Source organism: Oncorhynchus masou, chromosome 33 (assembly GCF_036934945.1).
Source record: "Oncorhynchus masou masou isolate Uvic2021 chromosome 33, UVic_Omas_1.1, whole genome shotgun sequence".
Taxonomy (NCBI): domain Eukaryota; kingdom Metazoa; phylum Chordata; class Actinopteri; order Salmoniformes; family Salmonidae; genus Oncorhynchus; species Oncorhynchus masou.
In genome coordinates, this window is record NC_088244.1 from 46,509,363 (window position 1) to 46,524,880 (window position 15,518).

The 15,518-nt window shown below is 40.7% G+C and overlaps 1 protein-coding gene across 1 annotated transcript in view; it reads left to right on the plus strand.

Annotated features, from left to right (window-relative positions):
• LOC135527614 (espin-like) overlaps positions 1-15,518 on the plus strand; it is a 133,141-nt gene that overhangs the window by 79,014 nt on the left and 38,609 nt on the right. The window contains 1 exon segment of the mRNA XM_064956106.1: positions 10,971-11,116. Within this exon segment, the coding sequence (XP_064812178.1) occupies positions 10,971-11,116 (146 nt within the window).

Below are 15,518 nucleotides of genomic sequence, written 5' to 3' on the forward strand. Positions count from 1 at the left end.
TCTTACACAGGTATTCCTCTTGTCCAGATGGGAGTGTGCGATTGCATCATATGTGGGGCGGTAAGCTAATTGAAGTGGGTCTAGGGTGTCAGGTAAGGTAGAGGTGATATGATCCTTGACTAGCCTCTCAAAGCACTTCATGATGGCGGAAATGAGTGCTACGGGGAGATTATCGTTTAGCTCAGTTACCTTAACTTTCTTGGGTACAGGAACAAAGGTGGACATATTGAAGCATGTGGAGCCAGCAGACTGGGAAAGAGTTTGAATATGTCCATAAACACACCAGCCAGCTGGTCTGCGCATTCTCTGAGGACATGGCAATGGATGCCGTCTGGGCCAGCAGCCTTGCGAGGGTTAACACGCTTAAATGTCTTGCCCATGTCGGCCACGGAGAAGTAGAGCCCACAGTCTTTGGTAGCGGGCCACGTCGTGGCACTGTGTTATCCTCAAAGCGCGAGAAGAAGGTGTTTAGCTTGTCCGGAAGCAAGACGTCGGTGTCCGCGTAGTGGCTGGTTTTCCCTTTGTCTTGTAGACCCTGCCTCATATGTCTTGTCTGAGTCGTTGAATTGCGACTCCACTTTGTCTCTGTACTGACGTTTTTCCTGTTTTATTGCCTTACGGAAGGAATAACTACTGTTTGTATTCGGCCATATTCCCAGTCACCTTGCCATGGATAAATGCGATGGTTCGCGCTTTCAGATTTGCGTGGATGCTGCCATCTATCCACGGTTTCTGGTTAGGGTAGGTTTTATTAGTCACAGAGAGCTAGCGTCCTTTAGGTTTTCACTCCAACACTAATCTAGTACAACTGATTCTAATAATTAGCTAGTTAATAAGCTGAACCAGGTTATTGACAACTGGGATTGGAGAGAACATCTACAGGAGGGTAGCTGTCCGTGAACAGGGTTCTCCAACCCTGTTCTACATGGTCTTATCCTGAGCCACACTGGCTGCATTTACACAGGCAGATATTTTTTTCAACTAATTGGTCTTAATCACATCAGATCTTTTTCGGAACTGATATGATTGGTCAAAAGAGCAATTAGTGAAAAAAAAGATCAGAATGAGGCTGCCTGTGTAAATGCAACCATAGTCCTTTATCTGGCTTTGGTACATTGGCAATTGTGTTTGGCATGGCGGGCTGAGGAAGCGGAGACTCTTTGTTCTTATGGCAATGGGCTTGTCCTGTCTATGGTGAACGGCCAACTGGATAAGACTTTGTCGAAAGTGGTTTCGAGCTTCTTAACCACCAACTGTTTGGTGCTCTAGTAGAACATTTGCTGGTACTGCACGTCTTCTGGAAAGACATGGTTGTGGTGTTGGCATTTTACACTTTTTGTGGAAGGGATGTAGGGCAACGCGCCTTTGTTGGTATATGTATTAATCAAATGGGACTGGCTAGCGTATTGTTAAGGGACAATGAGAGGACCGTGTGAGCTGCTTTTGAGAGGAAAGATCAGTCAACAAAGTGAATGGGCTGAGGGGGGCTAAAGAAGATGTGAAAAGTCTAAGGAAGGCTGTTCTAACACAGTATGAATGGTTGTGTATGGGAGATTGAGGATAAATGGCACCTCAATTACTGTCATACACAACAATTCATTTACTGTCTAAGCACAACTAAAAAACCCTTCCTCATCTCAAAGTACTGTATGTAAACATCCCCCCAGCCCATTGACTTTGACATATAGTTCTTGTCAATAGTAGACCTTGGCATGTCTTTTGTGTTTTGAGATTCTGCAGAGAGAAGAATGAGGTGGTTGTCATGTTTTTATATCTTTCAGTGTCCCTGGCTGGTTTTTGTCCCTCAATCTTCTTGTGCTCCATAACCGCAAGGTGTATTCGATCCCTAATGTTTGTGTGCCCAAAATGCCTCCACTTTGGGGTATTTGTCAGCAGATCACTGTGGAATAAATCCAGATAACCTGAGTTTTACAAAAAGAAAAGGTAAAAAGAGAAGAGGGGTAAACTAAATTGATTACATGGTCTGGAAGGTACTCTGTGGTCCTCGGGCTACCTAACCACCTGTAAACACATAACACTAACACTACTGCTTCTTGCTCTGACAGTGCAGTAATATCTAACAAACTACACAACATATACCCAATACACACAAATCTAAGTAAGAATGAATTAAGACTATATACATATGGACGAGCGATGTCAGAGCGGGACAGACTAATATGCATTAGAATAATATAGAAAAACAGTATATACATATGAGATGAGTAATGCAAGATATGTAAACATGATTAAGTGACTAAGATACCATAGAATAGTATAGAATACAGTATATACACATGAGATGAGTAATGCAAGATATGTAAACATTACGTGACCAAGATATTGTAGAATAGCATAGAATACAGTATATACACTACCGTTAAAGTTTGGGGTCACTTAGAAATGTCCTTGTTTTTGAAAGAAAAACATTTTTTTTGTCCATTTAAAATAACATCAAATTGATCAGAAATACAGTGTAGGTATTGTTAATATTGTAAATGACTATTGTAGCTGGAAACGTCTGATTTTTAATTAAATATCTACATAGGTGTACAGAGGTCCATTATCAGAAACCATTACTCCTGTGTTCCAGCGGCACGTTGTGTTAGCTAATCCAAGTTGATCATTTTAAAAGGCTAATTGATCACTAGAAAACCTTTTTGCAATTATGTTAGTACAGCTGAAAACTGTTGTCCTGATTTTAAAGAAGCAATAAAACTGGCCTTCAGACTAGTTGAGTATCTGGAGCACCAGCATTTGTGGGCTCGATTACAGGATCAAAATGGCCAGAAACAAAGAGCTTTCTTCTGAAACTATTCTTGTTCTGAGAAATTAAGGCAATTCCATGTGAGAAATTGCCAAGAAACTGAAGATCTCGTACAACGCTGTGTACTACTCCCTTCACAGAACAGCACAAACAGGCTCTAACAAGCATAGAAAGAGTGGGAGGCCCCGGTGCACAACTGAGCAAGAGAACAAGTATATTAGTGTCTAGTTTGAGAAACAGACGCCTTGCAAAACCTCAACTGGCAACTTCATTAAATAGTACCAGAAAAGCACCAATCTCAACATCAACAGTGAAGAGGCTACTCCGGGATGCTGGCCTTCTAGGCAGAGTTGCAAAAAATAAACCATATCTCAGACTGGCCAATAAAAAGAAAAGATTAAGATGGGAAAAAGAACACAGAGGAACTCTGACTAGTACACAGCATTGTACGAGATCTTCAGTTTCTTGGGAATTTCTCACATGGAATAACCTTCATTTCTCAGAACAAGAATATAGTAATGATATGTTGTGGCAGAGCCAGGGTGAAATTCCCCTTTTAATGTGGGGGGGTGTCAACGAGACTAAAGACTGTTAAATCACCACCCCCAGATGCAGTCTGCAGCAATAACCCTTAGAAATTAACCCTAAACGTGTTGCCAATGGTCCCCATTGCCGTCCCATTGTGATCATACTGCTGTTACATTGTGATCCCATTACCGCTCCATTGTGGACGGCTATTTACTGAGTAGTGCACCTGTCAGTAGTTATTTCACCTACTTATTGCCTTTCTGGCAAACACCCTATGTCCACACCCTCAGCCTAAACACAACCATGCACATAGTGTTCGCACACACACACACCAATCCACACCCGCCGTTCTTGCCTCTAGAGAAAATTCCACACCATGCAAACCTAAGCCTGTCTGCATTTGTGAACTGCTAAAGTTTAGCTTGTGCTCCTCAATGAAGATTTACTAGGACCAATTAGACGAAAGTAGGCCCAGAGTAATACCATCAGTTCTCAGGGGTTTCTATTTTATGGATATTTTGTCTATGGTCTTTGGGGATTTATATGTAAATATATGTATGAAACATAGTTAATCAGTCCAATTTAAAGACATTTGGTGAATGTGACGTGTAACTTTTAGTTTTTGAATGGATGATGGTCCGGGATGGTGTCTAAGAGCTGAAAGGTGCCTGCTTTTTGATCTCGCCTTATATCAATGGTCAGGCTGGCTCTGTGCGCCTGCGCCGGGGTAGGCGGGTGGTCAGGTTGCTCATTAGCTTGACTGACTGAGATCACTCTCTCCCACTAATCCACCCTCAGAGCCTCTTTGAGCATGGGGTGGTGCTGGACAAGGCAGGGTAAGGCAAACGGGAGAAGGGGAAGGGGGGGTGAGGCTGGATCTTAAAAATCCAGGCCCAGTTTGGCAAGCAGCTTGCTGTCAGCGCCAATTACCACTGATTCCTTTATATTTCTCCCTGGTCTTTTATAGATGGCTGCTCTCTTTTCTCTGAGGATCGAGATGGAGAGAGCGCAGGAGGGAGAGAGAGCGAGGGGGAGGAGAGGGAGTAAGAAGGGGTGGGTGATTGCATGAAGCTTTTCCCCGGGTTGCTCAGTCAGCCTGTTGCCGTTGCCTCCTGTTTCTGTTGCCTCGCAGCAAGTCTTGTTTTTGCCTCAGTCGGGTAGGAATGAATGAATGATCTAAAGTGAACTGGGTCGTCAAATTCAAAGGAGTTCCATACATAAATTCAGGTAATGTATCTATCCTACTGTTTTATTTATTTGTGTCAAGACTTATGCTTTGTCTGTCATTGGGATATTAAAGATTTGACCTTTTGGTGTCTTAGAAACGGTATGATGAGTCTGTAGTTATTAACTCGTGTACATTTGATCATATAGGTAAGAGTTTGACCTGCTGATTGAGCTGTCAGTCTGAGCCATTTAGCAGGTGATGTTGTTGTGAGGGTTCAGGCAGCCCTGTTGAATGTACCTTTTTAAGTGTTAATGTTATTTGAATACGTTTGTGGTATCTGATCAAATTGAGTTGTTTGCGCTTCATTTCTTTACATTGACTTTAAGAAGTGCATTTTCCATTTTTATAAATCACTTTAGTTGTTCAATATGGCTCATGGCAGCCTTTTGTTTTAACTAATATTCCACTTTTATGTCTGAATCTTAGTTTTACACAATGAGCTGTGCCGGAGCATCCCTAACCTGTGCATTTTGATTGTGTTCCGAATTGGTCATGTGAAATAATTTGCTGCTCCTTTCTCTCAATAGCAGCAAATTGGCAGTATGTCAATCTTATCTGACAGAGTAGAGATATTCTGCCAATTTGTATGATCTTTTTAGAGCCAAATAGCAAATTTTGTGTTTTTGTTTCATTTTCCAAATTTAAAATAGGAGGTTTTAATTTCTGTAACAATCTAATTAATGTTCCTGTGTGTTTGATTGTTTAGTGTTTTTAACAACTGACATAGGGGACTCTTTTCAAGGTTCAGCTCTTGGCTTTCCAGTGCTTTGAATTGAAGGGATGTTTTGGGGCTTCATTTTAAATAGTGCCAAAATGTTAGTGTCCTTTTCTTTATATTATCAATTAGAGCAAATATTCCGTCTTCCGCTCTGCGCGCATTATTTGGTACTTTCTCTGTTTTCTTTCCCTCCCAATGCTTATAATCATAATTGCAGGTTGAGCCCTAAACCTCACATCAATATAGTAAAATTGGTAAAATGACACAATTGAGTATTTTGCACCAGATTTGGATTGGAATATTTATTTTGGAGAATTGTATTTTTATGGAATAAAATGTTTTGCCAGACCAGAGGCACCGATTTTTAGTTCCCGATAGTTGTAGATTGGTCCAACATCGGTAGTTTGTTGATGTAGATGTTGAACAGGGTTGGACTGCACCGCTGTCTCACCCACACCCCTGGCCCCTCTTGTGCAAAAAACTCTGTTCTCTTAGTTTAATGCAACATTTGTTATTCACATAAATGGATTTAATGACGTTGTGTAGTCTACCCCCAGTGATGCTTTATAGGGTTTTATAATATAATCAAGGACCTTCCTCACAAAACATAATGCTCTAAGCAAAAAATGTTGTCTTTCTACCCAAACACAGAACATTCACACGCTAATAAACCAGCATGTTCATCAGAACAACAAAGGGAAAGTATTTGCACATTTTGTTGATTTTAAGAATGCTTTTGATTCATGCCAAATGGATAAAATGAAGCCTGGTTTGTTCTAAGGTAACTTTAATACGGTAGCTAGTGTAAGCCTAAGAGCGCCTTTCAGCTAGACCAGGGCTCTCCAACCCTGTTCCTGTTCCCTCCTGTAGTTTTTCACTCCAACCCCAGTTGTAACTAACCTGATTCAGATTATCAACCAGCTAATTATTAGAATCTGGTGTGCTAGATTAGGGTTGGCGCAAAAGCCTACAGGACGGTAGCTCTTCAGGAACAGGGTTGGTGTGCCCTGAGCTAAATCAGCATTTACGTAGCTACAGTCAGCACATTTATGTGAGGATGCAGAAATTATTTTGTTTACCAAGTTGTGTAGCCTAATTTATGCAGTAATATGAATGACAATATGATAACTTACTGAACATTTATATTCGTATGGGGGGGGGACTTTATCGATTTGCTAACGTTACTTGATCATGTAGCATGTTTGTTCGTTAGTTTTCTTAGTTAGCTAGCTAGCAGGAGTTAGCTGTGGATTGTCAGCTAATTTAATGTGTATGGACCGGAAAATTAACCCTTTGTCTGCACATGCTTGTGGATTGTCTGCATTAATCAAGAGTGTAATATGGTTTGGTTGCATTATTGCATTTTGTAATACGTTTTAGAATAAAAGTTGCTTGGGTTGTTAAATAGTTATATTACGGTCAACTTGAACTGCGGACCAAGAATGTCAGGTTGCCACGAAAGGTAAGGAGAGGATGTCATGTGAATTGAAAAGTAGACATCTGTTTAGTCACTCCCCTCCTCAGACTCTCCTTCATCTCTCGTAGTGGGAATAGAGCCGAAGACATCCTACAGCTCGGGAGTACTGTGTTTAAGCATTTCATTCCTGATGCTATCAGGGCCACATGCCTTTCCAGCTTCAAGGGGCTTTTCACACTAACCAACTTTGGCGACACAAACTAGGTCCAGGAGAGATACTTATGTAGTGTAAAGAGATGCTTAGAAAACAACAGGTGTAGACTAACAATGAAATGCTTACCTACGGGCCCTTCCCAGCAATGCAGAGAGAATGAAAATAAAATAATAGATAACACAAATAATAAATACACAATGATAATGTGGCTATATACTGTACACCGGGGAACCAGTACTGAGTCGATGTGCAGGGGTATGAGGTAATTGAGATAGATATGTACAGATAGGTAGGGGTAAGGTGATGATAATGATAAAAAGCAGCAGCTTTTTTTGTGACGAGTCAGAAAGGTTAGTGCAGATAGTCCAGGTAGCTATTTGGTTAACTATTTAGCAGTCTTGTGGCTTGGTGGTAGAAGCTGTTCAGCGTCCTGTTGGTACCAGACTTGGTGCTTGCCGTGCGGTAGCAGAGAGAACAGTTTGAATTGGGTCGCTGGAGTCTTTGACCATTTTTAGGGCCTTCTTCTGACACCGCCTGGTATAGAGCCACTGGATAGCAGGGAGCTTGGCCCCAGTGATGTACTGGGCCATACGCAGTACCCTCTGTAGCACCTTGCGATTGGATGCCAAGCAGTTGCCATACCAAGCGGTGATGCAGCCTGCTACCAATGGTGCAGCTGTAGACAATTTTGAGGATCTGAGGGCCCATACTGAATCTTTTCAGCCTCCTTAGGGGGAAGAGGCGTTGTCTTGCCTTCTTCACAAGTGTGTTGGTGTGTGTGGACCAGGTTAATTCCTTAGTGATGTGGACAGAGAGAGAAACTTGATGCTCTCGACCCGTTCCACTACAGCCCTGGATGGGGGTGTGCTCGGCCTTCCATATCCTGCAGTCCATGATCAGCTCATTTGTCTTGCTGACATTGAGGGAAAGATTGTTGTCCTGGCATCACATTGCCAGGTCACTGACCTCCTCTCTATAGGCTGTCTCGTCATCAGTGATCAGGCCTTCCACCATCGTGACATCAGCAAACTTAATGATGATGTTGGAGACGTGTGAGGCCACGCAGTCATGGGTGAACAGGGAGTACAGGAGGGGACGAAGCACGCACCCGAGGGTCTCCCGTGTTCAAGATCAGTGTGGCCACCTGGGGAGGCCGTCAGGAAGTCCAGGATCCAGTTGCAGAGGCATGTGTTCAGTCCCAGGGTCCTGAGCTTAGTGATGAGTTTGGAGGGCACTATGGTGTTGAGTACTGAGCTGTAATGAATGAACACCATTCTCACATACATAAATATAGTGCCTTCAGAAAGTATTCACACCCCTTGACTTTTTCACATTTTGTTGTTACAGCCTGAATTGGGACGGCAGGTAGCCTAGTGGTTAGACTGTTGGGCCAGTAACCGAAAGGTTGCTAGATTGAATTCCCGAGTTGACAAAGTAAAAATCTGCCCCTGTCATTCTGCCCCTGAACAAGGAGATTAACCCACTGTTCCTAGGCCATCATTGTAAATAAGAATTTGTTCATAACTGACTTGCCTAGTAAAATAAAGTTTAAATAAAAAATGAAATTGAAAATGTATTCAATTGCAATTTAAAAAAAATGTTGTCACTGGTCTACACACTACCACAATGTCAGTGTAATTTTTACAAATTAATATAAAACATTAGGCTAGCTAATATTAGGCTCTAACTAGAAAAGCAAACTGCTCTGGGAAACCTATAACAACGTCAACTAGGCAGCCAACTAATGTTAGCTAACAGTACACTAGCTTGAAATCAAACCACTTTGTCAAATTTAGAAACGTGTAATATCTGAAAATGTAGTTAGACTATCTTACCTGTTTACATCAACATGCATCATGGACGCGTCGCCCTTTTAGGAATCCCATTCCACGGTTGCCCTTAGTTTGAAGATGTAATCCGGAGACAGGTGTTTTCTCCATCTCTTTAACTATCATATTCTATATCCACTGATTTCAAAAAATATGATCCTCCAGAAAGTGGAGAGCAACACTTATGTAGCTCCACTACGCAATACATTTTTTTATAAAGCCACGTTTAACAGGATTACCAACAGACCGACAAGCTCAAATAGACAGACGTCTTCAATATGGCAGACCAATCCGAACTTGTCTCTTGGCATGTCCAGCCCACTCATTATCTCAGCCAATCATGGCTACTGGGAAGATTCACCCCTTTTTCTGTGGCTTAACCAACAAGGCTCGTAATGTAACAATTGTATTCGTATTTACAGATGGCATACAAGTTTTTATTAAGGCACATGAAAGTTCACATGTTCAAGAAGACATTTCTGCCAAAAAACGCATTTTGCAAAAAAAAATGTTTACGTTCAAACGTCACTTTTGTGAAGTCGTGACTTGCGACATATGCCTAGTTTCCTGAATCGGGTCACAAATGTGGAAAAAGTCAAGGGGTGTGAATACTTTCCGAAGGCACTGTTCGTGCTCCAGGGTGTCTGGTATGATGGTGTTGTGAGCCATGTAATCTATCTGGCCCCGCCTTGTGAATGTTAACCTGTTTAAAGGTTTTACTCAAATCAGACATTTAAGAGCGAGATTAGATGTCCAGAACAGCTGGTGCTCTCATGCATGGTTCAGTGTTGCTTGTCTTAAAGCAAGCAGAGAAGGCATGAAGGCTTTTGGGTTTCCCTTTGTAACCTGTGATAGTTTGCAAGCCCTGCCACATCCGACGAGTGTCAGAGCCTGCGTAGTAGGAGTCGATCTTAGATGTTTGATGACTTGTCGTAGGTTTTTTCCTTATAAGAGTCCCAATTGGTGTCCCGCTCCTTGAAAGACGCTGCCTTAGCTTTTAGATCAATGCGGTTGCTGCCTGTAATCCACGGCTTCTGGTTGGGATATGTACGTACTGTCACTGTGGGATGACTTTGTTGATGCTCTTATTAATGAAGCCAGTGCTCAAACCGAGGTTAGTGGTTGCTGATGTCGAGAAGCTGTTTTCTGTCATAGGAAATGATGGCAGAGACATTATGCACAAAAATAGTTCAGATAATTAAGATAGATAAAGATAGATTAAAAAAAATCACACAAAATAGCAGAATTGGTCAGGAGCCCATAAAACTACCGCTATCCACTGCAGCACCGACCTTAAAAACTCTGAGACGTAACCCACACTACCCTCTGAGTGTTAGTGTAAAGGAAAAGGCTCTCCCACACCACATGTCCCTGCAAGAACAACCTTAATACCAGAAGACAGCATTTTTGCTCTGTTTGCCAAATAAAAAATGAAAAGCTTTTAAAATATCCACACATTTGTGAATCATTACATTAATCAAGTGTGTAACGCTATGTACAATATGGTTTCAATGAGAAGCTCCTGTAAAGTTTGAATTGCTATCCTTATTTTTTTTGTCTATATACTATGTTATTTATGGTATGCTAATAGCTGCACTCATGAAGCAAGGATGTGGCTTTGGCCACACCACCTCCAAGGCTAGTGTAAACAGAAAATTAGAACATTTGATGTTGAAGAGAAATAGATCTCACTAGACATATTTTACTCATGTAAATCCACCCTAAGGCTTTGTAATTTATTTGAAAATTCAGCTTGTGTAATTTGATAGTCAATTGGAAGTGTTTAATTGTGTTTTCTAGGGAGCTGAGTTTTACTGGATATTTATTTGGTTTAAATTCAGGTGTTATTATTCCATAGAGATGATCTTTCCAAATGTAGCCATTTTGAATGATCATTCTTCTATTTTCCATTCAGACCATTTCTCCCAGAACTGGTTTCTATCAATAGAGTTTCAGTGTTTTCAAAATGTTTCCATTTCTTCCATCTTAGGTTATGTTTGTATTCTTTCAATGTGTCACAATTATTCTTGCTGAACATCTGTATCTTGTGGTTGGTAATGTTTTGTCTTGGATAAATATTTAACATTTTTTCCTTGAGCTTACAATTACCATCCAACCATTTCTCTTTTTGAGGTTTTCAATTAGAATTGTTTATTTTTTGGTCTATTGCATAAATGTGCTTTTGTGGCTGCTTTATGATAAATCTAATGAATGTATTTCTTGCTCGCTCTCTCTCTCACTTTTCCCTCCGTTCTTTTGTCCTCCCCAGGCAACAAATCCTTCAACATGATGTCCCACACCAGAGACAACACGGAGTTGCTGGCTGAAATAAAAGCAGGGAAGAACCTGAAGCCCACCCTTCACAGTAAAGGCTACACAACAGTCTTCTCCAACAGCGGCCTCCCGGGCAATAATGTATGTGGCTTCTACACTGTCATAACGTGACTATTATTAAATGTGAAGACTGTTATGTGATCAATTCTCTGTGTAATTATTCCGTGATTTGTTTAATCACGGAATAGTAATTAACTAGGAATTCGGGGCACCACGGGAAAATGTTTAAAGAGCCTCTTTTTCCCAAATGTAACTCTCCAGATATTTTCATATATTATCGATTAGTCACTTATTAATGTATTATTACCTCATCAGTCATATTCTGAATGTCGCAAACCCTTGGCTATCTGCACAAACCCTAACATAGATCATGAATCAGGGATAAACATTTTTTTTTCACCTTTATTTAAAATTGGCTTATTTATTGACTAACTAAATAAACACACGTGCGATATGTCCTACGTTGTTTACTAACATGATGCAAAGAAAAGTCCCTAGTAGACGAAACCGATATGACAGCTTGGTAGACTAAGGAAAGGGGTGGGGACAGCTCAAGAACGGGAAACTCAGTGGACCCACGTACATACAGTTGATAACTACACTCGCTAATACTTTGAACATGTACACATGTACTCATTCGAAAAGAAATTGCAATTGACATATTTATGAGTGTATGCCTGTGTTGTACCTCTCTTTAATCGCCGGTCCGTCTGCTAGAGAGTCAGTAGATAGAAAGTCTCTGGTTTGTCCATCAGAGATCAGTCTTTCGTAGTTGTAGCTCGTTATATTGGATATGTCAGGCGTACCATTCGGTCGTTCGATCGGTTGCATTTACCAGTCTAAAGTACTTAAACAGCTGCAGACTGAATAATTGGTCTTTAGTTTGTAGATTTCAGCATGGGGATGATCCCTACGTTCTCTGATCTTGTCCTTAGGTAGATTTGTAGTTTAAACCATTTTGCAACATCCGGCTCATGCCTTAGTCTGCTTGGTCAATAAAGTAGTAGCCATTTCAACGTGGGGACCCCGTCCCTGCGTTCTCTTGTCTAAATGTACATTTTTGTCACAAGTCCTTTTATTAACTCTGTGGGGCGTTCCATGACGTTTGGGTATAATATCTGTGCTTATGACTGTGGCCACTGACTGATCATACGTTACTATGAAAAACCATTCTCATTTAGAAGACTAAGATCACATTATCATCTTTCCAAAAGTATTCTTATACTTAATCATGTATTTCATACAATAATCCATAATTGAGAAGTGTATACAAACAAAGATACAGTAATGTGGGTCTCTTGTCGTTCATGAGGTCACCAAATGAAACAAATTCAACATTCATTCTTTGCTTCCCCACCACATTCTCAAAAATAGACGTTTTGATGGCTTCTTTGTTCCACTGTGAAATCCTCTCTCCCCATACTGCATGTCCAAAGGGGGAGAGGGTCTCTTCAAGGAATTTACGACCTGTCGTTAAGTCATATAACTGTGGAGAGAGAGAGATAGGGGGGCACCTATGATCCTCCCCCAAGGGCAGTCATGACAACATCAACACTAGATAGATAACTAGATATGGTCATTGTAGCAGACACTTTTATCCACACACCACAGAATATACAATCATATTGTATGGGTCAAATCCTAACTCCAATTTAAGTAGAATTTTCACTTTGTCATGCTTTGGTGTCAATAGGAGACAAAGTGAAAATTTGACTTAGGTGAAAATCATAACTTCCACCAAAAAGGGTTCTTCAAAGGGTTTGCCTATGGGGACATCCGAAGAACCCTTTTAGGTTGTAGATAGTACCCTTTTTTTCTAAGAGTGTAGATGCAAAGTTCTGTTTTGGTTGGTGATATAGAGAAGTTTTTTTGATATGTTGCTGAGGATACAGTAGTATTAGCAAAGCAGTTTGACTCAGTCAGTAATATGTGTTGGAGGTCATATGGGATCACCGGTCCTTCTTAAAGAGACATTACAACAACATTCTATCATTTGGTCTGTTGACCATAAGGCATTTTCAAAGAAACTGTGCCATGCTACTGTATCTACTTGCCAAAGCAGGAGTTAGCAGATGTAGAACAGTGGTACACACCCCCTTTGACATTGCTCAATAGTTCTCCTCTTACTACTGACTGTGGGAATCCATGGCAGAGGACAGAAATATTAATATCAGTGACATTTCACCTCATAGACAGTTGTATAAGTAGTCAGACCTGAGTATGAGGAGAGACTAACTTTGTATACATCACCAATTTGGACTATTTTGGGTAAGTGAAATGAAAAAAATTACTTATTTCAATAAATTCTAAAAAATATATATAACGGAAAAGTGGTGAGTGCAGATGTATTCACCCCCTTTGCTATGAAGCCCCTAAATAAGATCTGGTGCAACCAATTACCTTCTGATGTCACATAATTAGTTAGATTGCACACAGGTGGACTATTTAAGTGTCACATGATCTGTCACATGATCTCAGTATATATACACCTGTTCTGAAAGGTCCCAGAGTCTGCAACACCACTAAGCAAGTGGCACCATGAAGACCAAGGAGCTCTCCAAACAGGTCAGGAACAAAGTTGTGGAGAAATACAGATTAGAGTGGTTGTTTTTTTAAATATCCAAAACTTTGAACAGCCCACTGAGCACCATTTTAAATCCATTATTACAAAATGGAAAGAATATGGCACCACAACAAAACTCACATACCTGGCAAGCAGGGCATTAATCAGAGGAGCAGCAAAGATACCAAAAATGACCCTGAAGGAGCTGAAAAGCTCCACAGTGGAGATCCATAGAAGTATTAGGCACCATTTTAAATATAAAATTCTCGTTAATCCAGCCAACGTGTCTGGTTTCAAAAAGGCTTTACAGCGAAAGCTCCACAAACGATTATGTTAGGTCACCACCAAGTCACAGAAAAACACAGCCATTTTTCCAGTCAAAGAGAGGAGTCACAAAAAGCAGAAATATAGATCAAATTAATCACTAACCTTTGATGATCTTCATCAGATGACACTCATAGAACTTCATGTTACACAATACATGTATGGTTTGTAAGATAAAGTGCATATTTATATCCAAAAATCAAATTTGACATTGGCGTGTTATTTTCAGTAGCTCCAAAACATGCGGTGATTTTGCGACATGAGTCACATGAATTCACAGAAATGCTCATCATTAACATTGATAATAGATACAACTATTATACTTGGAACTTTAGATAAACTTCTCCTTAATGCAACCGCTGTGTCAGTTTTTTTTTTTTTTACTTTACGGAAAAAGCATACCATGCAAAAATCTGAGTATGGTGCTCAGAGCCCAAACCAGCTAAAGAAATATCCGCCATGTTGTATAGTCAACATTAGTCAGAAATAGCATTATAAATATTCACTTACCTTTGATGATCTTCATCAGAATGCACTCCCAGGATTCCCAGTTCCACAATAAATGTTTGATTTGTTCGATAAAGTTCATCATCATTTATGTCCATATACCTCCTTTTGTTAGGGCGTTTGGTAAACAAATCCAAGCGCGCGTGCAAGCCCAGCGGGTCGGACGAAAAGTCCAAAAGGTTATATTACTGGTCGTAGAAACATATCAAACGAAGTATAGAATCAATCTTTAGGATGTTCAACATAAATCTGTCCGAACCAGAGAATCTGGTTGTCTGTAGAAAAGCAATGGAACGCGAGCTAACTCTCACATGACCGCGCGTCACGAGCCCGTGGCTCTCTGCCAGACCTCTGACTCATTCCCCTCTCATTCAGCCCCCCTTCACAGTAGAAGCCGGAAACAACGTTCTAAAGACGTAGGCCGTAGGAAGTGCAAGATGACCAATATCCCACTATCTTCAATAGGGGCTGAGTTGAAAAACAACAAACCTCAGATTTCCCACTTCCTGGTTGGATTTTTTTCTCAGGTTTTTGCCTGCCATATGAGTTCTGTTATACTCACATACATCACTCAAACAGTTTTAGAAACTTCAGTGTTTTCTATCCAATACTACTAATAATATGCATATATTAGCATCTGAGACTGAGTAGCAGTCTGTTTACTCTGGGCACGCTTTTCATTCAAAAGTGAAAATGCTGCCCCTATCCCAATGAAGTTATAGAAAAAAATAAGCAAACACGTTTGGTGTTCGCCAAAAGTCATGTGGGAGACTCCCCAAACATAGGGAAGAATGATGAAACTAAAATTCAGCTTTTGGCCATCAAGGAAAACGCAATATCTGGCACAAACCCAACCCTTCTCATCACCCCGAGAACAGCGTCCCCACAGTGAAGCATGGTGGTGGCAGCATCATGCTGTGGGGATGTTCTTCATCGGCAGAGACTGGGAATGTTATGTACTTGAGTGAAGACCCAAAAGCGGTTTAAACAGAAAACAGAGTTCTTTAATGAAAAACAGGAATGGCATAAATCCTCTTCCAACGTTGTCAATGGAACAAAAAGAACGTTAGTATAATGCAGGATGCACCT